This window comes from Lissotriton vulgaris, chromosome 1_1 (genome assembly GCF_964263255.1).
Source record: "Lissotriton vulgaris chromosome 1_1, aLisVul1.2, whole genome shotgun sequence".
Classification (NCBI taxonomy): domain Eukaryota; kingdom Metazoa; phylum Chordata; class Amphibia; order Caudata; family Salamandridae; genus Lissotriton; species Lissotriton vulgaris.
The window spans coordinates 1293377305-1293401359 of NC_141685.1; the positions used below are offsets into that span (position 1 = coordinate 1293377305).

General features: G+C 47.2%; 1 protein-coding gene across 1 annotated transcript in view; it reads right to left on the bottom strand.

Annotated features, from left to right (window-relative positions):
• AMHR2 (anti-Mullerian hormone receptor type 2) overlaps nucleotides 1-24055 on the bottom strand; it is a 976241-nt gene that overhangs the window by 147093 nt on the left and 805093 nt on the right. Inside the window, exon 10 of the mRNA XM_086936519.1 lies at nucleotides 1148-1287. Within this exon, the coding sequence (XP_086792645.1) occupies nucleotides 1148-1287 (140 nt within the window). The remainder of the gene's footprint in view (nucleotides 1-1147; nucleotides 1288-24055) is intronic.

The following is a 24055-nucleotide window of genomic DNA, read 5'->3' on the forward strand; positions in this document are numbered from 1 at the left end:
CAGACATGCCTTTAAGACCCTGCTATTTAGACAGGCATACCCGTAGACTGGCTTTCTCTCTCTGGTCATTCTGTGTTGTGTTATGGTTTCCAAAAGTTCTAGTAGCGCCAAGAAGCCCATGGGCGTACGTGCGCTGTATAAATAAAAATTTAACATAACATAACATAACATCCCTATTGAAAGAAATTATAAGTGATTGTCTCAAATGGGAGAGAGGAATGGATATTCCCTGGCTCTCGGGGGTCTATCAGAGTCTATGTAGTATCGATAAAGGTAGCCTCTTTTTAGACCCGAGTAGAGCCGACTTACTTCATAAAAATGAGTTGAAAATTGCATTTTATACACTTTATAACTCAGAAAGGATCAGTAAGGAATCCGAGAAATCTTCCGTATTAAGTTATATGAGCAAAGAACTGCATAGGCACCCCTTGCCAATATATCTTACTTTGCCTATGACTTACTGGGAAAGGAGTCTCTTATTTCGTCTGAGAGCAGGAACTGTTACATTTTTGTTATGTTTCCCTTTTGGTTATCAGCCAAATCTTGAACACACACTATGCCCTTGTGATGAGGTGAGCGTCCAAACTGATCAGCATTCCTTCTTTTTCTGTAATTACTACTTAAAATATGTGAAGTGGCTTTTAACTCCATTTTTTTAAAAACAGAGACCTGTTCTCTTGGACAAAGCCCATCATATGCTGCTCTCTTTAGAAAATGAAGAATTCGTTTTTCGCACTTGCACTTTTTTGAAAATCGCTAACCGAGCCCGTAAGATGATGACTAAACCCTGAATTTTTAATTCTGTATGAAAACCTTGCTAAATCAATTGATGAATTGTTAATGGTGTATCAAATGAACTGTCTAATATTTTTATATGGATTTTATTATATTATTGTAAAAATTGTTTGATTGTGCTTTTATGGATTCTTTGAATCCGAATAAAGATTTTTGAACTGATCTGAAGTAGTTCCACTAGGTGTGCCTAGATGCAAACCTGCTCAGCGCCAGGATACCCTCCCGGATGTCAGTGTGCTTTACAACTCTGTGAGCCGCTCTCCTCCTGATGTAGTTAGAATGTCAATAAAGTGTAATATGTGGGTTGTTGCATCCAAAGATGCACCAAGGGCAGCAGCCAAAGACAACCTACCTCAGGGTCTCCTTTCCAAACTTCCGGCAGCACTGGCCGTCCTCTCTCTACAAAAACCAACGCCCACATCTCTTTGAAGTCGATATCCTGACCGAGTTCTGCTTCAAAGGCCATGCGAAATGCGGGGACTGCTGCTGTGCCTGGGATGGGGTAGGAGAAACAGAACATCCGGTGTTACACTCTATAATATTTCAGATTATCAACAAGAAAGCGAGAGTGATAGGACGCTGCAATGCTGCTATAAATACCTACTCCCACATTCTGGCCGTGAGAAGTTACCCTTTCATCTCACATTTCATACCAACTTCTCAAATCTGCAAGTGCACCATTTCTTTTACAGGCTTATTCACTTTCATTGTTAACTTTGGTGTTGCAGACCTGATCCTATTCTATGGCTGTAAGTGCAGGAGATTTGAAACAGATAGACTAGGACAGAAAAGCTTCATTTTAATCATACATTAATTTTACAGATTCTTCCTAGCCCAATAAGATGTGCCCAAAGTTTCATCTTTATCAAAAATCTCTCAACTTCCTCTCTTTAGGTGAAATAATGGCTTCTCCAACAGTCCCAGTCAAGCAATCATAATGAGTGGCCCACAAAGTGAGCTAGTTTTTTTCCAACCTGACATTTACTACTACCAGTGGTACCAATACCTCGGGAATTGGGCCAAATCCAATCCTGAGGGTCCACTAAGTAATAGAAAATTGCTGGGGGAATCTTTAATTTGGGTCAGTATCCTGATATCTCCTCACTTCCATTTGGACTTTCTCTTAGAGATGAAGGCTGCTCTCTGCAGCTGAAATTTAAGTTTGAAAGTAGAGCTCCCATAGTTTCCGCAGATCCCACAATTGTAACTGGTGTTACTAACAACATCAGCATTAAGAGGCCACTTGTAATAAACTTCTAAGAGTCCAAAAGACATAAAGCTGGGCAGGTGTGGCCAAAAGCGCATGAGCTGTTCATATCGGACTGCCACCGGTTGTAGCCAGGGCCATATACAACTAAGTCAAATGATAACAATAACATAATTGTGGGTACATGATCAGGGGTCACCTAGCGGTTTTTCTCACACCATGCTGCATAAGCACAGGTAATGTCTGGGAGATGGGTGGCAGTGCTTGCTGTCCGAGCTGTCTGAACTCTGTTTTAGCAGCAACAGGAATTACGATCCAGTCTTCTCACAAAGGCTGCTAGAATGGATGCCCAATCCTCCACGACTGGGTGACGTTGGAGATCTCTTATTTCCTTGTCTCTTAATGTGGATTCCTCCTCTAGTGCCTAGTATTCGACCTCTCTCTTCCACCTACAGTGGGGGGGGCGAGGGATCTCCAGTGCATGGCGAGGGTCTACCTGGAAGGAAACAGGGCCATTCTCAAGAATCTAGTGGGCTTTCGCCTTTGACTTGGGAGACAGCCTTAAAAGATATACCTCCATCTTCCATCCATCCGTCCTGTCTACTGTACGTTCTAGGTCTGAAATCAAGTCCTACTAGTGCTGTGTTGTCCCTGAGCAAGACCAAGTCGTGTGTATAAAATCGATGTCTCGTTCGGTGCATCTGGGACATTTTGTGTCAGCTGTGCCCTGTATCGGGTTGATTTGGTGTGAAGTAAGATATATCATGTGAAGTTAATTAAACTGGGTGTAGCAGAATAGGGTGTGGTTGTTTTATGCAGTATGGTCATTATCCAGTACCCTGGCTCATTCTTCGTTGTGTAAGACCCGGTTCAATGCATGTTGCCACTGTTGCCTGAGCGGCGATGAATCTGCCCGGATCTGAAGAAAAGTTGATTTATAGAGCCTGGAAACTATCTGGCTGCCACCCCTAATGTGAGGACAATTTGTATTAATCTGCGTGTCAGTGGTTCGGTCTGTCCTGCCTGCTACAGTTCATGTATTGCCAATGTGACTGTCGCAGACATTAAGAATTTTGATGCAGGTAATCAAGATTCTGCTAGAAGCACCTCTAGCGATCTTAGTCTGCCCTCGTCATATCAGTTGCCGACCTTAAGCAGATCTGCATCTGCCCAGGCGCTTAATCTCCGTACTGTGAGGTGTCTGTCCCGGAAGGTGGGAGGCGCACCAGTGGTAACAATCAGGAGTAAGGTTGGGAGGAATGTTCCCTCTAATTATTTTCCTCTGTGTGCGGCAGTGGAGGGTCTCTGTGCACTGCAACCATGGCTATGTGCGCCAGGAACCGAACCTCGCGTGTCTGCGGCGCCAAATGCCACTCGTTTTTGGTGCCCTCCTGCCCTCTGCCCCACTCGCTTTTGGTGCCCTCCTGCCCTCTGTCCCACTCGCTTTTGGTGCCCTCCTGCCCTCTGCCCCACTCGCTTTTGGTGCCCTCCTGCCCTCTGTCCCACTCGCTTTTGGTGCCCTCCTGCCCTCTGCCCCACTCGCTTTTGGTGCCTTTTTGCCCTCTGCCCCACTCGCTTTTGGTGCCCTCCTGCCCTCTGTCCCACTCGCTTTTGGTGCCCTCCTGCCCTCTGCCCCACTCACTTTTGGTGCCCTCCTGTCCTCTGCCCCACTCGCTTTTGGTGCCCTCCTGCCCTCTGCCCCACTTGCTTTTGGTTAGCGCATTTCAACCGGATAACTCAGGCGACAGACCGGCAGAACATTTAATATTACTACTCAATGGACTCGTGTTCAGTTAGTTGACTTGAACAAACTCTGAAGGATGTCAGGCAGAGTTGGAAGCCCGCGATTCAACCCCCTCCCAAGGCTCCCTCCCGCGAAATTGGAAAAAGACAAACAGCGAGATAAACTTCCAGAAATCACTGAGAATCAGCGAACCCACCGTGCCCTGGAGCATTTCAAACGGCTATTAGGAACTGGCCCCTCTATCCGCCTTACCCACCACTGCCCACCTACCTCCCACCCACCTACCCCACCCAGCTTCTCACGCTGGGAAGGGGTTCTGATAACTGCTCCACAGAGGCTTTTCTCCTGCTATGCGTCAGTGGAAAGAAACTACACACTCCCAAATAAAGATTAAGAGGCCAGTGGCAGCAACACACATAAACACGAGGAAAAGTGGCACTGCCTATGCACACGCAGGAACAGACACACCAGGCAGGCAGGCTCAGCCTTCCATCTTTACTAGGTCGGCAAACTTGGAGCGATTTATATATTTGCATTGGCTGTCAGCAAGAATTCTATTTAAACTTTTGTGCATTGTTCATAAGGCACTACTCAATATAGGACCAGCAGGAATCAGAAACATCTTCCTCCTCTATATCCCTAATTGACAATTACAATCAACCAATAAAAACATGATGGTAGTTTCGACATACAGAAGAGCAAGAGGGGAGGAAAGCCTTCTTGGTCACAGTAGCTAAGATCTGGAAAACTCTTCCTTTATCCATATCCGGTTTAGAGCTACATCTTCCTTTCCGTAAAACTTTCAAGACTTGGCTTTTTGCCTTGGAAATCTATCTAACTTTCATAATCTGCCCACCAGTTAGCTACAACTGCATCAGTGCTCAGACGCCTTATGGAATGTGTATGAGCTTTAGAAATACTTAATTTATTAATGTGTGATGTCTAGCACAGAATTTGTCCTGGAATGGTTCCGTGCCTTTAGAAAATACTATGCGCAGACAAACGTTTAGAGTTTTCACACATTGCATGTGTGATGTAAAGTTCAACCCACATACAATGTGTGAAAAGTTAAGAGAAATGTAATGATTACTTCTACTTAGCACCTGCCTCAAGGAGACTTTTTTTTTTGTACCAAGCCTTATCTAACAATATTTGTATTTTTTCATCAAAAACCATGGGTGTTAGCTTGGGAACACCCATGTGCCACCTGTGGGAGACCCACTTAATGCAAGGTATCATAAAGCAGACAAAGCACTATTAAAGGTCCTTTAATGCCTATTTTCAAGTGCATATAAGATTTGTGCTTTGAAGTAAATATTTTATCAACATTTTATGCCGTTTTGATGAACTCTTTGGCATCATAAAGTTAATCAAATTAAAGCTAGCTTGTCCGATCCATTCTGCAGTAACATCATTGTGGGTGATAAGGTAGATTTCAAATAGGAAAGGGATGTGCAGAGGTAGCACATGCACGTTATCCCCAGTGACCATGTCGAAGATAGCTTCCCTTTGCTTTTTTGCCAAGTTTGAAAGTGTTTGTTGACAAAAGCTAATAGTCTGGAATACACATAGGTTGTAGGCAAGGGGATCCCCCCATATATTGGCAAGGGAGTACAGCTACTTAATGCGATGCAAAGCCCTAATATATGCTCTGATTCACACATAAATGTAGTACTGGTCACGTGGTTAAATACCTATTAAGAGATCAAGAAAGTGACTATCTGAGCAGTAAACATCCTTTATAACGCATGCGTTACAACGCATGCCATTACCACACATTTCTGACTCTGCAAAATATTTTACAAGGCAGGGCTTTACACTGCAAACCATTACAACACATTCCCCAAGGTAACACCCTGGTGGACTTATAATAGTAAATTGTGTTGTAATGGGGAATGCGTTGTAATGGATTGCCTTGTAAAGCCCTGCGTTTGACTTGGGAGACAGCCTTAAAAGATATACCTCCATCTTCCATCCATCCGTCCTGTCTACTGTACGTTCTAGGTCTGAAATCAAGTCCTACTAGTGCTGTGTTGTCCCTGAGCAAGACCAAGTCGTGTGTATAAAGTCGATGTCTCGTTCGGTGCATCTGGGACATTTTGTGTCAGCTGTGCCCTGTATCGGGTTGATTTGGTGTGAAGTAAGATATATCATGTGAAGTTAATTAAACTGGGTGTAGCAGAATAGGGTGTGGTTGTTTTATGCAGTATGGTCATTATCCAGTACCCTGGCTCATTCTTCGTTGTGTAAGACCCGGTTCAATGCATGTTGCCATTGTTGCCTGAGCGGCGATGAATCTGCCCGGATCTGAAGAAAAGTTGATTTATAGAGCCTGGAAACTATCTGGCTGCCACCCCTAATGTGAGGACAATTTGTAATAATCTGCGTGTCAGTGGTTCGGTCTGTCCTGCCTGCTATAGTTCATGTATTGCCAATGTGACTGTCGCAGACATTAAGAATTGTGAGGCAGGTAATCAAGATTCTGCTAGAAGCACCTCTAGCGATCTTAGTCTGCCCTCGTCATATCAGTTGCCGACCTTAAGCAGATCTGCATCTGCCCAGGCGCTTAATCTCCGTACTGTGAGGTGTCTGTCCCGGAAGGTGGGAGGCGCACCAGTGGTAACAATCAGGAGTAAGGTTGGGAGGAATGTTCCCTCTAATTATTTTCCTCTGTGTGCGGCAGTGGAGGGTCTCTGTGCGCTGCAACCATGGCTATGTGCGCCAGGAACCGAACCTCGCGTGTCTGCGGCGCCAAATGCCACTCGTTTTTGGTGCCCTCCTGCCCTCTGCCCCACTCGCTTTTGGTGCCCTCCTGCCCTCTGTCCCACTCGCTTTTGGTGCCCTCCTGCCCTCTGCCCCACTCGCTTTTGGTGCCCTCCTGCCCTCTGCCCCACTCGCTTTTGGTGCCTTTCTGCCCTCTGCCCACTCGCTTTTGGTGCCCTCCTGCCCTCTGTCCCACTCGCTTTTGGTGCCCTCCGGCCCTCTGCCCCACTCACTTTTGGTGCCCTCCTGTCCTCTGCCCCACTCGCTTTTGGTGCCCTCCTGCCCTCTGCCCCACTTGCTTTTGGTTAGCGCATTTCAACCGGATAACTCAGGCGACAGACCGGCAGAGCATTTAATATTACTACTCAATGGACTCGTGTTCAGTTAGTTGACTTGAACAAACTCTGAAGGATGTCAGGCAGAGTTGGAAGCCCGCGATTCAACCCCCTCCCAAGGCTCCCTCCCGCGAAATTGGAAAAAGACAAACAGCGAGATAAACTTCCAGAAATCACTGAGAATCAGCGAACCCACCGTGCCCTGGAGCATTTCAAACGGCTATTAGGAACTGGCCCCTCTATCCGCCTTACCCACCACTGCCCACCTACCTCCCACCCACCTACCCCACCCAGCTTCTCACGCTGGGAAGGGGTTCTGATAACTGCTCCACAGAGGCTTTTCTCCTGCTGTGCCTCAGTGGAAAGAAACTACACACTCCCAAATAAAGATTAAGAGGCCAGTGGCAGCAACACACATAAACACGAGGAAAAGTGGCACTGCCTATGCACACGCAGGAACAGACACACCAGGCAGGCAGGCTTAGCCTTCCATCTTTACTAGGTCGGCAAACTTGGAGCGATTTATATATTTGCATTGGCTGTCAGCAAGAATTCTATTTAAACTTTTGTGCATTGTTCATAAGGCACTACTCAATATAGGACCAGCAGGAATCAGAAACATCTTCCTCCTCTATATCCCTAATTGACAATTACAATCAACCAATAAAAACATGATGGTAGTTTCGACATACAGAAGAGCACGAGGGGAGGAAAGCCTTCTTAGTCACAGTAGCTAAGATCTGGAAAACTCTTCCTTTATCCATATCCGGTTTAGAGCTACATCTTCCTTTCCGTAAAACTTTGAAGACTTGGCTTTTTGCCTTGGAAATCTATCTAACTTTCATAATCTGCCCACCAGTTAGCTACAACTGCATCAGTGCTCAGACGCCTTATGGAATGTGTATGAGCTTTAGAAATACTTAATTTATTAATGTGTGATGTCTAGCACAGAATTTGTCCTGGAATGGTTCCGTGCCTTTAGAAAATACTATGCGCAGACAAACGTTTAGAGTTTTCACACATTGCATGTGTGGTGTAAAGTTCAACCCACATACAATGTGTGAAAAGTTAAGAGAAATGTAATGATTACTTCTACTTAGCACCTGCCTCAAGGAGACTTTTTTTTTGTACCAAGCCTTATCTAACAATATTTGTATTTTTTCATCAAAAACCATGGGTGTTAGCTTGGGAACACCCATGTGCCACCTGTGGGAGACCCACTTAATGCAAGGTATCATAAAGCAGACAAAGCACTATTAAAGGTCCTTTAATGCCTATTTTCAAGTGCATATAAGATTTGTGCTTTGAAGTAAATATTTTATCAACATTTTATGCCGTTTTGATGAACTCTTTGGCATCATAAAGTTAATCAAATTAAAGCTAGCTTGTCCGATCCATTCTGCAGTAACATCATTGTGGGTGATAAGGTAGATTTCAAATAGGAAAGGGATGTGCAGAGGTAGCACATGCACGTTATACCCAGTGACCATGTCGAAGATAGCTTCCCTTTGCTTTTTTGCCAAGTTTGAAAGTGTTTGTTGACAAAAGCTAATAGTCTGGAATACACATAGGTTGTAGGCAAGGGGATCCCCCCATATATTGGCAAGGGAGTACAGCTACTTAATGCGATGCAAAGCCCTAATATATGCTCTGATTCACACATAAATGTAGTACTGGTCACGTGGTTAAATACCTATTAAGAGATCAAGAAAGTGACTATCTGAGCAGTAAACATCCTTTATAACGCATGCGTTACAACGCATGCCATTACCACACATTTCTGACTCTGCAAAATATTTTACAAGGCAGGGCTTTACACTGCAAACCATTACAACACATTCCCCAAGGTAACACCCTGGTGGACTTATAATAGTAAATTGTGTTGTAATGGGGAATGCGTTGTAATGGATTGCCTTGTAAAGCCCTGCGTTGTAAAAGATTTTGCGGAGTAAAAAATGTGGGGTAATGGCACGCGTTGTAAAAGCATGTGGGGTAAGGTGGCCAAAATATGTAATGCAACCTCTGTCTATACTCTTCCTCTTCACCTCTTCAATCAATCTCTGTGCCTCTCTCTGGACCTATTTTGAGGGGAGGGATTTGAATGTGGAAGAGGCAGCTCCATTGGCTCTAAGAATGCCTCTGGTAGAGCCTGGACTGTCTGTAATGGCACCTGAAATGGCATCTATGTTTGATCTACATACTTGTACACTGAAGAGAACTTGGAAACTGGCACCAGTACAAGAGGTCTGAGTTCAACAGGCACCATCCTCATGAACAAGGACATGCTGAATGGTGGTCTAGAACCAAAGAGCATACCAGATGGGTCCAAGGCCCTGCCTAAAATGCAGAACATTGTGTTAAAAAATGCTGCCGTCTCAGTGCCTGGTGATGGAATCTCTGGGAAAGTGGGATGTGATGCTAGGAGGTTCAGAATTGACAGAGCCGGTACTGATTGGTCTGATGACGCTGGTGAAATCATCTCCAAGGCCAGGTCTTGAGGCTATGAGGGAGGGCGGGGTAGACTCTGGCCATTTGTTTAAGTATTGCTGTTAATCAGAGCCCCTTCACGGGCTCCGATTAACAGTAATACTTAAGCAAAATGCCAGAGTCTTCCCCGCGCTTTCCTAACAAAAGCGTAGGCAGTTTCCAAACACAGAGTGTGTTTGGAAACTGTCTACTCTTTTGTTAGGAAAGCGCGTGGATGACTCTGGCCTTTTGTTTAAGTATTACTGTTAATCGGAGCCCGTGAAGGGGCTCTGATTAACAGCATTACTTAAACAAAAGGCCAGAGTCTACCCCGCCCTCCCTCATAGCCTCAAGCGCCACAAGCCCTCCCCCACCTCCTTACCTGCACGCCTAACGACCGCTCCACCGCATTCGCGCCGCTCGCTTCTTTCAAAGCGGCCGGCGGCGCGACTTCCTGACTGTGTGCGCGCTCCACGCTAGATGGTGCGCGGTGAGGTCAGGAGCGGTGCGCGCGCGCGCGCCTTAGAGGGAACGTAGGTTGGGAGTGACCTGCAAGCCTGATGAACTTCTCCAAACAGCATAGGGTTATTCAGAATAGTTTGGGTAGTGGACCCGATGGGGATGCTCCCCACAAGGAGGAATTCCAGTGTCCCAGTGTCCCGTCTCTGTGTGGGGTGTCATAACATCCCAATTCTTCCCGTTATAGTCCGGAGAGCCATCGGCCCAGTCATTGCACCCGGGCCATTATGTGGTACAACTGTGGTACAACTCGAAGTTTGGAATTCCCAGAACCCCTCCATACTGGGGCATTGAAGGATGCGTAAAGAGGTTCTACACATGCCTCCATGGAAAAGGAGTTAATGTATCAGGGTATCAGAACCAGGATCTGGGCATCCAGAGCGGGAGGTTAAAAAAAGTACAGTACTCATGGCAGTATGGCCATTTTAGTGAGCGCTATTCTTTTTTTAATATTTTGTTTTATTAAGATAAGGCATCGAAAATAAAAGCATAGTACAGAGGAGACACTCTCCCACACAGCACCAACTCTTACAGGAGAGGGAGGGGGGCGGGGGGGGGGTGGGGTGGGGAACAGGGAGCAGGGTACATATATATTAAGAAATCATGGGGAGGCGGGAGTATCAAAGATAGTCTACAGGTGGCGCACAAATTTCTCCCCTGTATCGGTTCCACAGCCCCCACACTGATGCCCACTTACGAGGACGCCCCCTCGCCAAATAAACAGTTTTTTCACGAAACATACACCAATCCATATTCTCTTTCCATCCCTCAAGGGTGGGTGACCGCTCGGATCCCCACTGCTGAGCTATATTTCTTTTCGCTATCATATCACCCAGTGTTGCCCATTTAGTCTGCGCTGACTTAAGATCGGTAGGTTCCCAAATATTAAGGAGGCATCTTCTCGCCTCTGGCAACACTGTTACCCCAAGACCTCTTGCATAGTATCATGTATACTACTTCAATACTCGATTATATACCGACATTCCCAGAGGATACGGAGGAATGTACCCACAAGACAACACCCCCGTCTGCACAAATCTGTTTCAGATAGCCCCATCCGAACCAGACGGGGCCCTGTAACATAAACCCTTTGTAGTATTTTTAACTGAACTAGCCTCAATGGTGCCGGGATCGCAACTTCCTTCCGTGAGGACACGGCCGCTTTTCAGTCCTCATCATCTAATTCAATGCCATCTCGCATCCATTTATCCCTTAGCTCTACAAGGAGATCCGCTCTATGATTAATCAACTTCTTATAGATCAGGGAAATAGTCTTTTCGGGCAAATGACCATCTAAAATTCTATCTTCTAGAGGTGAGGCCACGGGTAGGTCTGCTGCCGCCGGCAGTGCCGTCTTCAATGCAGGTCTGACCTGTGCATAGCAAAAATACTCAGTAATACTCAACGCAAATTCAGCCTGTAGTTCTTCAAATGTTTTAATCCTCCCCTTAACCAAAATGTCGCCAATGGTTGAAATCCCGATCAAGTCCCACTTATCAAAACCTCTTGTGTTCCAAAGCTTGCCCAGCTTTTCCGAGTCAAACAGTGGGGTGGCCAGCGTCAATCGGTCACTCCATCCCAAAGAGTTAGTGGCGTCATGCCAGATCCACACCGCATGTTTAGTCGGCCCCGCCAAACACCCCCCCCCACTGACTTAGCGAATAATGCCCTATTATAATTGCCTCCAGGAAGAAGCCACCTATCCATCGTGTATCCAGGATCCGAGACGGTCCCATAAGTACCCTGGTTAATGGCCGCCAGCTGAGAGGCCCAATAGTATCGCTTGACATCAGGGAGGGCAACACCGCCGTCATACCATGGAAGCGTCAATTTAGCTAACGCAATACGGGGTCTACCCTCCCATAACAGACTGCGTTGTAACCCTTCCACCTCTCGAAAATAGCTAGCTGGCACTATATCTAATGTGTTCTGAAGGGCGTAAAGAAAACGAGGCAAAGACATAATTTTAAAAAGGGTTGCGCGCCCCAACAGGGAGAGAGGGAGCCTCTTCCAGCCGGCTGCATCACTCCTTAATCTAACCAAAGGGGGAAGGAGATTCCTCGCATAACGGACTGCAGGATCTAATGAAATAAAAATCCCCAAATACTTAAACCCGTCCGTAGCGATCTGAATCGGACAATTTCGTGTGGGAACCGGAGTCTCCCCACTAAGAATGAACAAAAGAGATTTCCCCCAATTTATAGACAGCCCAGAGTTCCTACCAAAGGAGGCCAACACATCACAAACGACATTTAGGGACTTTCTAGGCGAGGTTAGGTAAAGTAAAATGTCGTCTGCATACAGAGAGACCCGGTCCATCCACTGTGGGGACCACCGGATGCCTCGACTAGAGGGCTCACAGCGGACCCAGGCCGCCAAAGGTTCAAGGGCCAATAAAAACAGAAGGGAAGAGAGGGGGGTAGTCCTGTCGGGTGCCCTGCCCAAGACAAAATGGCACCGAAACCCAGTTATTCACCACTACCTGAGCGAGGGGTTTAGTATATAACAAATGCACCCAGCGGATGAAATCGGGTCCAAAGCCGAATTTAGCCAGGACTGCCCACAAATACGACCATTCTACAGTGTCATAGGCCATTGTTGCATCAAGCGATGCTATTATGGCCTGCTCCTTCAGGGTATGAGCCCTGGCTAACACACCATGTAACCTGCACAAGTTTAGGGCCGTGTTCCTGTGAGGAATAAAGCCTGATTGATCAGGATGCATCAGTCCGCAGATCACCTTAATCAGTCTATTTGAAAGAAGCTTGGCAAGTATCTTGGGCTCCGCATTCAATAACAAAATAGGTCTATACGAAGCACAACTCGATCTTGGCTTACCCTCCTTATGAATAACCACAACAGATGCCACTCTCTGATCGTAGGGTAGTATCCCCTTCTCCCGGGCCTCAACAAACATACCTCTCAGGTAGGGGGCAATCTTATCAGGTCGAAGCTTGTACAGCTCGATTGGGTGCCTTTTAGGCACCAATGTCTTACCCGAATTCAAAGAGCGCACCGCAAGGGCTTCTTCATCTGTGGTGAGGGCACTATCCATAAAATCACGGTCCTCCCTTGTCAAGCACGGAAGCTGTAAATCTCGCAGCAGCAAGTGGGAATCTTCCTCCGGGAGAACCGAGACCGAGTTATACACAGTTTGAAAATAATCCGCCAAACTATTCACTATACTTTGGGGGCCTGTAAGAAGTTTTCCCTCCGCTGTCACAAGCTCTGGGACAACACGTCTGCTCTATCCTTCTTGTCCAGCCAAGCGATAAGTTTCCCCGCTTTATCTCCGACATCATATAGCCGACCCTGCTGCTCTCTACTCAGGGCTGTGGCACTATTAGTGACCAGCGATCTATACTCGAGCTGCTTAAGATTCAGGATGTGCAGTTTAGCACGAGTCACCTCCTGCTCCAGTCCCACCTCCAAGCGACTTATCTCAGATTCTACTTCAACAATTTCTTTGTTTCTATCCTTCTTTGCGCCCGCTATCAATGATAGAGCCTGGCCCCCATAACAGTCTTGAAGGCTTCCCAGAGTGGGACCGAAGAGGACACCGACCCCTCATTCTCCAGGAAATAATAATCTAGAGCCTTAATCAGGTCCTTCCGGATTTTAGGGTTACGCATGTGCCGGGGATTAATGGGGGCTACCCTACCCCCGACCCCAAGGCAACACAGTAGCGGAACCAGAGTGGAGAATGATCAGATATGCCCCTAGCAAGGTGTGTTGCCTCCGCAATGTAAAACCATGGGCCGCGGGCACTAGGCAGTAGTCTAATCGGGAAGGCTACCATGGGCACCAGAATGAAAGGTGTATTGTTTTTGGTCTGGAGTAGTCTCCAACCATCCACCAAACCCATGGCAACGAGGAAATCAGGCAGCCATCTCGAAACCCGCCCCGTATCCCGCGGAGGATATCTATCCATAACTCCAGAGACCACTGCATTAAAGTCTCCCCCAAAAATCAATAGTCCCCTCGGGAGACTTAGAAGAATCTTTCCCAAGTCAGCAAAAGTGGTAGCTTGCATACCCGGGGGGACATACACTGACAAAAAGGAGAGGGTGTGCCCCTCCCAACGACCTGTCACCACAAACATATCTGCCTCTATCATCCTCAGAAATAGAGTCAATCACCAACGGGAACTGTATTTTGCAAGATGCAAGGGGTACTGAGCTCTCTAAACATCTAACTGCCCATGGCCTGACTGACTTATTTGACCTCCTTGGGGGAGCATGTAATATGCTGACGTCATTTAGGTGCGGGGGAGGGTGGGGGGAGGGGGAGAGCTTCCCTTATAGATATGTTTGTTATCCCTGATTTTCTACCTGATTCTTCAAAGGTGCTATCTTAACCACAGACTGGGGTGATAATAATGTAGTGTAGTTCCTATATTCCCAATAGGCTCTGCGCATTGGAATAATATATCCTATAGATGTGACGTAGAACTTATGTCTACTAGGTCTCTATCGAATATATTAGACTTAATTGTGAGTGCCTGTTAGCTCAGAGGTCACTAGAAACTTTCTTGAATTCACAAAAAGGGATTTAGTTTCTGACAACCGCATAAACATGACAACTTTGTTTCCCCAAGATAAAACTGATCTTCAGAGTCGTGGAAACAATAGATAGATATTTTACTCAGTCATCCGTGCATGCTTCGTTTCACCAGAGTTTGCAGAGAAGTAGATAGATGAGCGTTTTCAATAAAAGGTATTTATTGAACAGTCTTCATTCTCATGCAGAAGAAATGAACTGCTACAATCGTAATACTGGTTGCAAAGTATAATGTGTACAGTTAAAAGAGTAGGATAGATAGGACCATAGATAAATACATACATAAATAACAAAGGCTAAAAAGTACTGAACTGGTGCTTCTAAAATACGCCTACCCCGATGTACCTAACCTAAGCCTAATATGAGGGAAGGACTAAGTGAGGTGTAGCATAAATGTAGTATTCTTTGCCAAGAATCTATCCAAGATTTCTCTAAGTGTCTATTCAGCTCCGTACCTTGGTTTAGACTGAAGGAGGTCAGGCTCAGGACTCGATTTACCAACAACCCGCAAGGGTAGCTTGGAAACACTGGAGCTGGATTTCTCGGCAAGAGAAAAGACAGCGTCTCTCTCAGTGCGTCTGCTGGAGGGTCGGCTTCCTTCTGCACTTGCTGTAGCAGGATGCGTCAGGCAAGTAGATAGTCGAACTGCTCCAAACCACTGTGTGTTTGCTATGGCAAGTGTGGGCATATGTTTACCTTGAAGGTGCCAAGTTTGACGTAAAGGTAGACATAATAACGTCATCAAAGAGTCTCAGTTCTTTGAAAACTCTATGAGTTCTTGGATAAGTCAGTATTCAAGCAAGGGGAAGTCCCTAGCTACTGAAGCTGAGTTTTCCAAGAAATCATTGTGGATTTTCGGAACTAGTGGAAGTAGCCCTGCCGTATTTGGACTGCATGAGCTATGTCTAGATATGGTTATGACTTCTATGCCTATATAAGTTTATGGTGATTTATACCTATATAAGGGCATGAATCGGGAACATTACAGTAGGGTCCTAAAATGCTATACAACAATAATGCCTTAAGCACCTCTATGTTCTTACCGCTTAAGGACCTTGCATGTAATCGGAATTTAGCCTTCATTACACACCACTCCTTGAATGACCCACAACTAGTCTGGCGTATGAATAACCCAAAAGGGTCACTTATTGCCTTACTCAAGTTACATTTAAATAAATGTATTTTCTGCCTAGGGGAGAATGTACAGGAATCTATGGCTCTTCGCTATATTAGGTTAATCCACATACTTAGGGACTCCATGCTTAAGCCAATTCGGATTTCAAACACGGTTCCAAGATGGTTCAACAGGGTTTGTTCCCTGTCTAACAGGAATCTGAGGAAAGCTCTAAACGCCTGCCCCAGGAATAACACCGAAATCTCCTTAACAGACACTGAATACAAAATTGCAGTAGCAAATAGGAAGAGGGTAGTATACAACTAAGACTGGGAACTTTTGAAGCATTCGTCCCGGAGAAAGAATAGCAAATCCTTCTGGGACCTAGTAATCCGGTCCAGGAATTCCTCTATCAATCTCCCTCTCCAAAATAATATCTCTGGCAAGGACTGGGTTACTCCCTTTGCCTCTATTTAGCATACTGAGGACAAGTCACTTATGTCTGTTTCCCTCCATAATAGATTCCTGAACTCTCCCCCACTTTTCTTAACTTTGGAGGCAGTTGAGTCAGCCATTCGTCATAGTAAGGGCAGGAAAGTTCCAGGTCCAGATGGGGTACCAATCGATTTGTTGAAATCCATGCCTGAAATTTAGGGTCCCATCATCACGAATACTTTTAACACTTCGCTGTCTACTACAACTCCGCCCTTGTGGTCTACTGCAACAATAATACCCATATTTAAAAAGGGTGTTTGCAAGTTGCCCAATTGCTACCGACCTATTTCACTCATCGACAGCACAAACAAAATCATCGGCAGAGTAATCTATGACCGCCTGGTCGAATGGGCAGCTGTCAACATACTTTCGCCCTTTCAGTTTAGATTTCGGCCTAAATTAGGAACCATTGAACAATGAATTTGGCTCTGACTATCTCCAAGCATACCAAGGCCAAGTGTCCCCCATACATTTAGTCTTCATGGATCTATCCACCGCATTTGATTCAGTGAACAGAACCAAACTTTGGCTAATGTTGCTGGAATAAGGCGTGGACTTAGATCTTTCAGCCTGGATTTGTTTCAATTTGCTTGGGGAGCTTTCTTCTGAATTCCCTCTAAAGAGTGGAATAAGGCAGGATTTCATTCTGACTTCCTTAATATTTATTTTATATATGAATGGATTATCAGCCCACTTATCTTCTTCCCACACAGATATACCTAGAATCGCTGACTCCCCAATTCCCGCTCTATTATTTGCGGACGATGAGGTATTGTTAGCCCTCACTCCAAAAATCCTGAGACATAGGTGAACTGTTTTGCATCCTTTATGCGCAATTTAAATCTTAACATTAACTATTCCAAGTCTCACACCATGTTCGGTCGCCTGGGCAAACTAAGGCTAAATAAAATCAGCATTAATGGGCATCTCTTGAAGACTGTTGAGAATTTTTTTTACTTAGGATTATATTTTAGTCTTACAGGGTCATGGAATCCTCATTGTGCTCAGGTCTGTCTGTCTCAAATTAAGTAAAACTGCGGGCGCAGTTTGCAATCTAATTAGCCCGCAAATTAGGGGGACTCTGTCCCCACCTCTGAATGTTTATAATTCACAATGTATCAGTGTATCTACCTATGGAGGTGAAGTATGGGGTTTCAGTAATTGTGGTTGTCTACGGGCAGAGGATAACCGCTTTTTGCACAGGTTTTTAAGTGCACCACCGTCCACTCCCAGCCTTATTACTCATCTTGAGCTAAATCAGGGCTTCATTGAGGATACAATACAGCTGGCGTGACTCTTATTATGGGTTATTATTTGGTTGAACGCTGCCACTAACCTCTGTAAGGATATTATATCTGATTGAAGCAAACACAAGGAGATGATTAACGGAGCGCTGAAACTTTTCAGACCCTGTCACAGATCTGGGTTGAATCCATCATCGTTCTTTAGCTCACTTCGCCACTCCAGTTCAGAAACAGCTATATGCAAATCAGTCTTGACCCTGGAAACAGTCCAGCCCGAACTGCCAAGTCATGTCTTCCTTGGACCAGAAACAAGCATCCTGGAATCGGTTTCGGGCTAAAAACCCTCATCAGCCAGTCTAGCTTGAATCCAGTGGCAAAGTGAGCAAGGGACCCACGTCTGGGCATACCCTGCCATCTAAGGGCGAACAAAGCAAATGCAAGGAAATGATGGGCGAAGCGCTGAACCTTTTCAGACACTCACCACCAGTCACAGATCTGGGTTGAATCCATCAGTGTTCTTTAGCTCACTTCGCCACCCCAGTTCAGACACAGCTATATGCAAATAATTCTTGACCCTGTGCCTCATGGGAACAGTCCAGCCCGAAATGCCAAGCCATGTCTTCCCTGGACCGGAAACAAGCATACTGGGACTGGTTTCGTGCTAACAGTCACTGGATTCAAGCTAGACTGGCTGATGAGGGCTGTAAGCCCGAAACCGGTCCCAGGATGCTTGTTTCCGGACCAGGGAAGACATTGCTTGGCAGTTCGGTCTGGACTGTTCTCATGAGGAAAAACAACAGTTGATGGACAGAATGCAGAACAATGTCATACATTCACCCCAGTACAGAGATCTGGGCCTAAATCCATCGTTTTTTTTGCTCACCGTGCCATTCCAGTTTGAACCCAGCCATATGCAAATCAGTCTTGACCCTGTGCCCAATGAGAACAGTCCAGCCCGAACTGTCAAGCCAGGTCCTCCATGGACTGGAAATAAGCCTCCTAGGACCGGTTTTGGGCTGTCAGCCCTCATCAGCCAGGATAACTTGATTCCAGTGGCATGGAGAGTATGGGACTAACGTCTGATCATACACGTCCCACTCGGGGTGACAAATGCAAAAACAACAGTTGATGGACAGAATGCAGAACAATGTCATACATTCCCCCCAGTGCAGAGATCTGGGCCTAAATCCATCGTTTTTTTGCTCACTATGCCATTCCAGTTTGAACCCAGCCATATGCAAATCAGTCTTGACCCTATGCCCCATAGGAACAGTCCAGGCAAACTGCCAAGCCAGGTCCTCCCTGGACTGGAAACAAGCATCCTAGGACCGGTTTCGGGCCAAAAGGCACAGGGTCAAGACTGATTTGCATATAGCTTTGTCTGAACTGGGATGGCGAAGTGAGCTAAAGAACAATGATGGATTCAACCGAGATCTGTACCTGGGGGTGAGTGTGTCAGGACCACGGTAGCGGTAGCTAGAATAAAACACGAGGCTAGAGAAAAAAGGGGCCACTTCAGAAACATGGCAAGGTACCCTCGATGGAAGAAAAAACATATTGTGTCCAGGCTCATAATTAGGCAGTGTTTACAAAGGTTAAAAGACTCGTACCAGGAAATGGTCAACAACAGAGAAGAATTCTTAAGCTCAGGTTCGCGGTCTAGTGTTCGGAGACCCGCGACCCACAGAGATCCTAGTGCGCATGTTCCCAGGAGGAACTGCGCACTTCAACTGAAGCCGTGAGGTAGACGGAGCGTCTCCTCATCGCACATGGAAAATTTGTTGAGGAGATTAATGTCAGAGTTCGCGAGTAGCGTTTTGTAGTCCATTGACTTTTCCGACCTTGTTACTTCCTTGAAGAAATATTTAAGAACGTATGTGCAACGTGGGAGCAACATTACAGATTGAAGAAAACATTTCTGAGGTAAAGCAGAAGAGTACTCGGTACGGCGTTTTCGCTATGATGGTGAGTGGCAAAACACCTAGCTTGTGAAAAGATTTCCAGCAGGCGATAAGCTGCATATGAACCACGTCTCACAGAATATTCAGGTACAGACTTCTACAATTTGATTAAAGCGATAGGAGGAGCTTGAAGGTTGAAAAGACATTGTGACGAACTCTCCCTTGAGAAGGCAAACACGACAATACAATTATTAACCGAATACGATGTTCAAAATGAAACTCCGAAGAATTCAAAGACAATTTTGAAGGGTAAATGTTAGGTGAACACAGAAAAGCAATTCAGGGGTTCTGGGTTATGACAGCAGCATAATTCTGGTGTATAAAATATTTTGCAGATGCTGTAAAAAACGAAAATCAACAGTTTCCGCAAAACAATAAGAGAGGAGCAATAGCCAAGGGTCTTACGGGTAATTCAAGTAAATGACATTCCAGAAATGCTAGAGTAATGTAGTAGTACGTTGTGTTTATGAGTTTTGGCTCCAGTTACAGAAGCAGTAGAACAGACCAACAAATCAAGACCAAGAAGACGGTGAGGACCTAGTTCTCCACGTGAAGGCTGTCTCTCTTTTTATTCCACTTCCCCTTTCCCCCCGGTTTAGCCGCAACCTAGAAAATAGAATTTTCAGGTGGTGGTTGAAGTGGTGTGGCGTTGGGAACATCGTCGGCTTCGGTGGACCTTGTTCTAGCACTTTGACAGATTGAAGTGCCACCCCCTTTTCCACCCGAGCCACAATGGCGGAAGGTTTGGATTTAAAAATCCTAGCGGGAATCCTAGATGGGTTGCAACCCCAATTTACTCAGTCTGTTGAGGATAATAGAAGTTTGCGAGAAGAGGTTAAGAGATCCCAAAGGAAACTCGCCTAATTAGGAAACGTATGGAGGAGATTCTGGCGGGAGGTTCTCCATTGCCAGGATCCGATAAAAATTGAGGGTCAGCAGCAGAGGTGGCCACTCAAGTAATACACTCAGTTGCTCCAGTGGTTCCTTTGGCTAATCCTGCGAGATTTAGGGGGACCCACATAAGGCTCAAATATTCCTTACGCAGTGCTCTTTACACTTTCTATGTAGATCAGTGGTCTTTAAAGAAGACCAGGTGAAGGTTGCATTCATGCTGTCCTATTTTGCAGATGCTGTAAAAAACGAAAATCAACAGTTTCCACAAAACAACAAGAGAGGAGCAATAGCCAAGGGTCTTACTGGTATTTCAAGTAAATGACATTCCAGATATGCCAGAGTAGTGTAGTAGTATGTTGTGTTAATGAGTTTTGTCTCCACTTACAGAAGCAGTAGAACAAACCAACAAATCAAGACCAAGAAGTTGGTAAGTATCTAATTCTCCACGTAAAGGCTGTCTCTCTTTTTATTCCACTTCCCCTTTCCCCCGCTTTAGCCGCAAACTAGAAAATATAAATTTCAGGTGGTGGATGAGGTGGTGTGGCGCTGGGAACATCGTCGGCTTCGGTGGACCTAGTTCTAGCACTTTGACAGAGTGTCTGAAAAGATTCAGTGCTCCGTCCATCATCTCCTTGTGTTTGCCTTGTTCGCCCTCAGTTGGCAGGGTATGCCCAGACGTGGGTTCCTTGCTCACTTTGCTAGCCTGGCTGATGAGGGCTGTTAGCCAGAACCCAGTCCCAGGATGCTTGTTTCCAGTCCACGGAGGATGTGGCTTGTCAGTTCAAGCTGGACTGTTCTCATGAGGCACAGGGTCAAGAGACCCTTGACCTTGTTAGGTAGGTCGCTCCCCCTCCGCTCAGCACCGCATGTGAGTCCTGACCCTGCCACAGCTGCCGCTGCTGAGGAAAGTTGAGGCCCTTCTCCACCTGCAGGCTACCAACTGCGCCTCATCCCTGGTGGCCAGTGGTATGCCTTAGGTATTTTCTATTGTCGGTGTCATTCATTGTATTGCCCTTATTGTTTTTTGGTGTATGTGACTGCTCTTGTCTGTCTTCCCCCTGTGCCTGTATTTTCTCCTGTACCCATTTTTCTTCTGTTCCCATTGTTGCCCATAGATTCTGTGCCCTTTTTCCCTTCTGTTCCCATCGTGCCCCTGTGATTCTGTGCCCTTTTTTCCTTCTGTTCCTATCACTGCCCCCGTGATTCTGTGCCTTTTCCTTCTGTTCCCATCGTTGCCCCTGTGATTCTGTGCCCTTTTTCCTTCTGTTCCCATCGTTGCCCCCGTGATTCTGTGCCCTTGCCTTCCGTTCTCTTCGCCGTTCCTGCCGCTGCATCCACTGCGGCCCGCCCCCCTGACTGCCCATTCGCTGCCCCTCCCTTCCGCCTCCCAGCTGCTCCTCCCTCCCACCACCCTATATAAAGCGGCCGTGCCAAAGGCGCGCCTAAGGCAAGCCCGTCTGCGCCTGGACCGTGCCCAGCGCTAAAACCCCTGGTCCCGTGCCTGCCACGATGACAGCCGCCGCTACGATACCAGCACACTGCATGCTCTCAACTCCGGACCGATCCACACCTGCCCTGAAACGCACACATGGTCCCTTCACCTGCTGGAACTGCAACTACACCAGATTCAGAGCCGCTGAACCACCCACCAAGAAAGACCTAAACCACCTCCGATGCATCCTACTGAACACCCGCTCCGCACGCAAAAACACCGTCGAGCTCTAGGACCTGCTCGACACATCATTCCCGGATGTCGCCTTCCTGACAGAGACCTGGATGAATGACTCCTCTGCACACGACATCGCCATAGCCATCCCAGACGGCTACAAGATCACCCATAGAGACCGTACCAACGGAGTTGGAGGAGGAATCGCCATCGTCCACAAGAACAGCATCAGGGTCTCGACCAGCACCGACAACACTCTCAGCACCGCCTAACACATGCATTTCCAGATCCACACAGACCCCAACACCACCCTCAGAGGCACCCTCGTCTACAGACCCCCCGGACCCCGACCCCAGTTCAGCGACTCCATCGCCGACTTCATCAGCACGCAGGCCCTGACCTCCACCGACTACATCCTCTTCGGAGACTTGAACTTTCACCTTGAGAACAACAGCAACTCCACCACCCTGATCGACAACCTCGCCAACCTCGGACTGAGGCAGCTTGTCACAACCCCTACCCATTCTGCCTGCCACACGCTCGACCCCGTCTTCTCCTCAAGTTGCCACATCTCCTTCAGCCACACCAACGAACGCCTCTGGACTGACCACCGCTGCATCGACTTCACCTTCCAGAAACCCACCACACACCACCGCACACAACATTTTCCCGCCGCTGCTGGTGCAAAATCACCGAAGACCAACTACACGCAAACCTCGCTCTCAGCCCACCCACGACCCCTCCAACACCGACAACGCTGTCCGCAACCTCAGATGCTGGATCAACAACTGCGCCAACAGCCTGGCCCCGCTGAAGAAACCCACCCACAGAGACACCAGCAAGAGAGCTAGCTGGTTCACCTCAGAACTCCATACATCCAAGCGAACCTGCCCGAAACTAGAGAAGAAACAGCACAATGAAAAGACACCGGACAGCCTCGCAGCCCACAAAGACGCCATCCGCAAACATCATCACCTTATCAGGTCTGCCAAGAGGACCTCCTTCAAAGACCGCCTCGACAACAATGCACAATCAATCAATCAGTACATTTATAGAGCGCGCTACTCACCCATGAGGGTCTCAAGGCGCTGAATGGAGGGGGGTGCTGCTACTGCTCGAATAGCCAGGTCTTGAGGTGTTTCCTGAAGGTGAGGTGGTCCTGGGTCATACGTAGGTGGGCGGGGAGGGAGTTCCATGTCTTGGCGGCAAGGTAGGAGAACGATCTTCCTCCGGTGGTGATTCTGCGGATCCATGGGACGGTGGCGAGGGCGAGTTTGGTGGAGCGGAGCTGTCGGGCCGGAGTGTAGAAGGTGTGGAGGTTGTTGAGGTATTCGGATCCCATGTCGTGGAGCGCTTTGTGTGCGTGGGTGAGGAGCCTGAACGTGATCCTTTTGCTGATGGGGAGCCAGTGCGGGCCTCTCAGGTGGGCAGATATGTGACTGTGGCGAGGGATGTCGAGGATGAGTCGTTCGGAGGCGTCCTGTAAGCGCTGAAGTCATTTCTGAAGTTTGGCTGTGGTTCCTGCGTATAGGACATTCCCATAGTCCAGTTGGCTGGTGACGAGGGCCTGGGTGACAGTCTTTCTGGTTTCGGTGGGGATCTACCGGAAGCTTTTTCAGACTCAGAGCATGCGCAGGGTGTTGATGCATGAGCACGAGATGGCGTTGACTTGTTTGGTCATCGAGAGTGAGGCGTCCAGGGTGAATCCTAGGTTGCGTGCGTGGTCCGTGGGTGTCGGTGCGGTGCCCAAAGCTGTGGGCCACCATGAGACGTCCAAGGCAGATGAGGATTGTCTGAGGATGATGACCTCCGTCTTGTCTGAGTTGAGTTTCAGACGACTCGGCTTCATCCATTCCGCGACGTCTTTTCTTCCTTCCTGGAGGTTTGTTTTGGCGGTGGCTGGGTCCTTGGTGAGGGAGAGTATTAGCTGGGTGTCGTCGGTGTAGGAGATGATGTTGAGGTTGTGTTTGCGTGTGATGGCGGCGAGGGGGCTCATGTAGATATTGAAGAGGGTTGGGCTGAGAAAGGAGCCTTGGGGTATGCCGCAGATGATCTCCTTGGCCGCGGAAGGGAGGGAGGCGGACTCTCTGGGTTCTGGTGGAAAGGAAGGAGGTGATCCAGTCCAGGGCTTTTCCTTGGATCCCAGTGTCGTGGAGGCGGGTTATTAGGGTGCAGTGGCAGACGGTGTCAGAGGCGGCTGAGAGGTCTAGGAGGATGAGAGTGGTTGTTTCCCCGTTGTCACGCAGGGTCCATATGTCGTCGGTGGCTGCGATGAGGGTGGTCTCAGTGCTG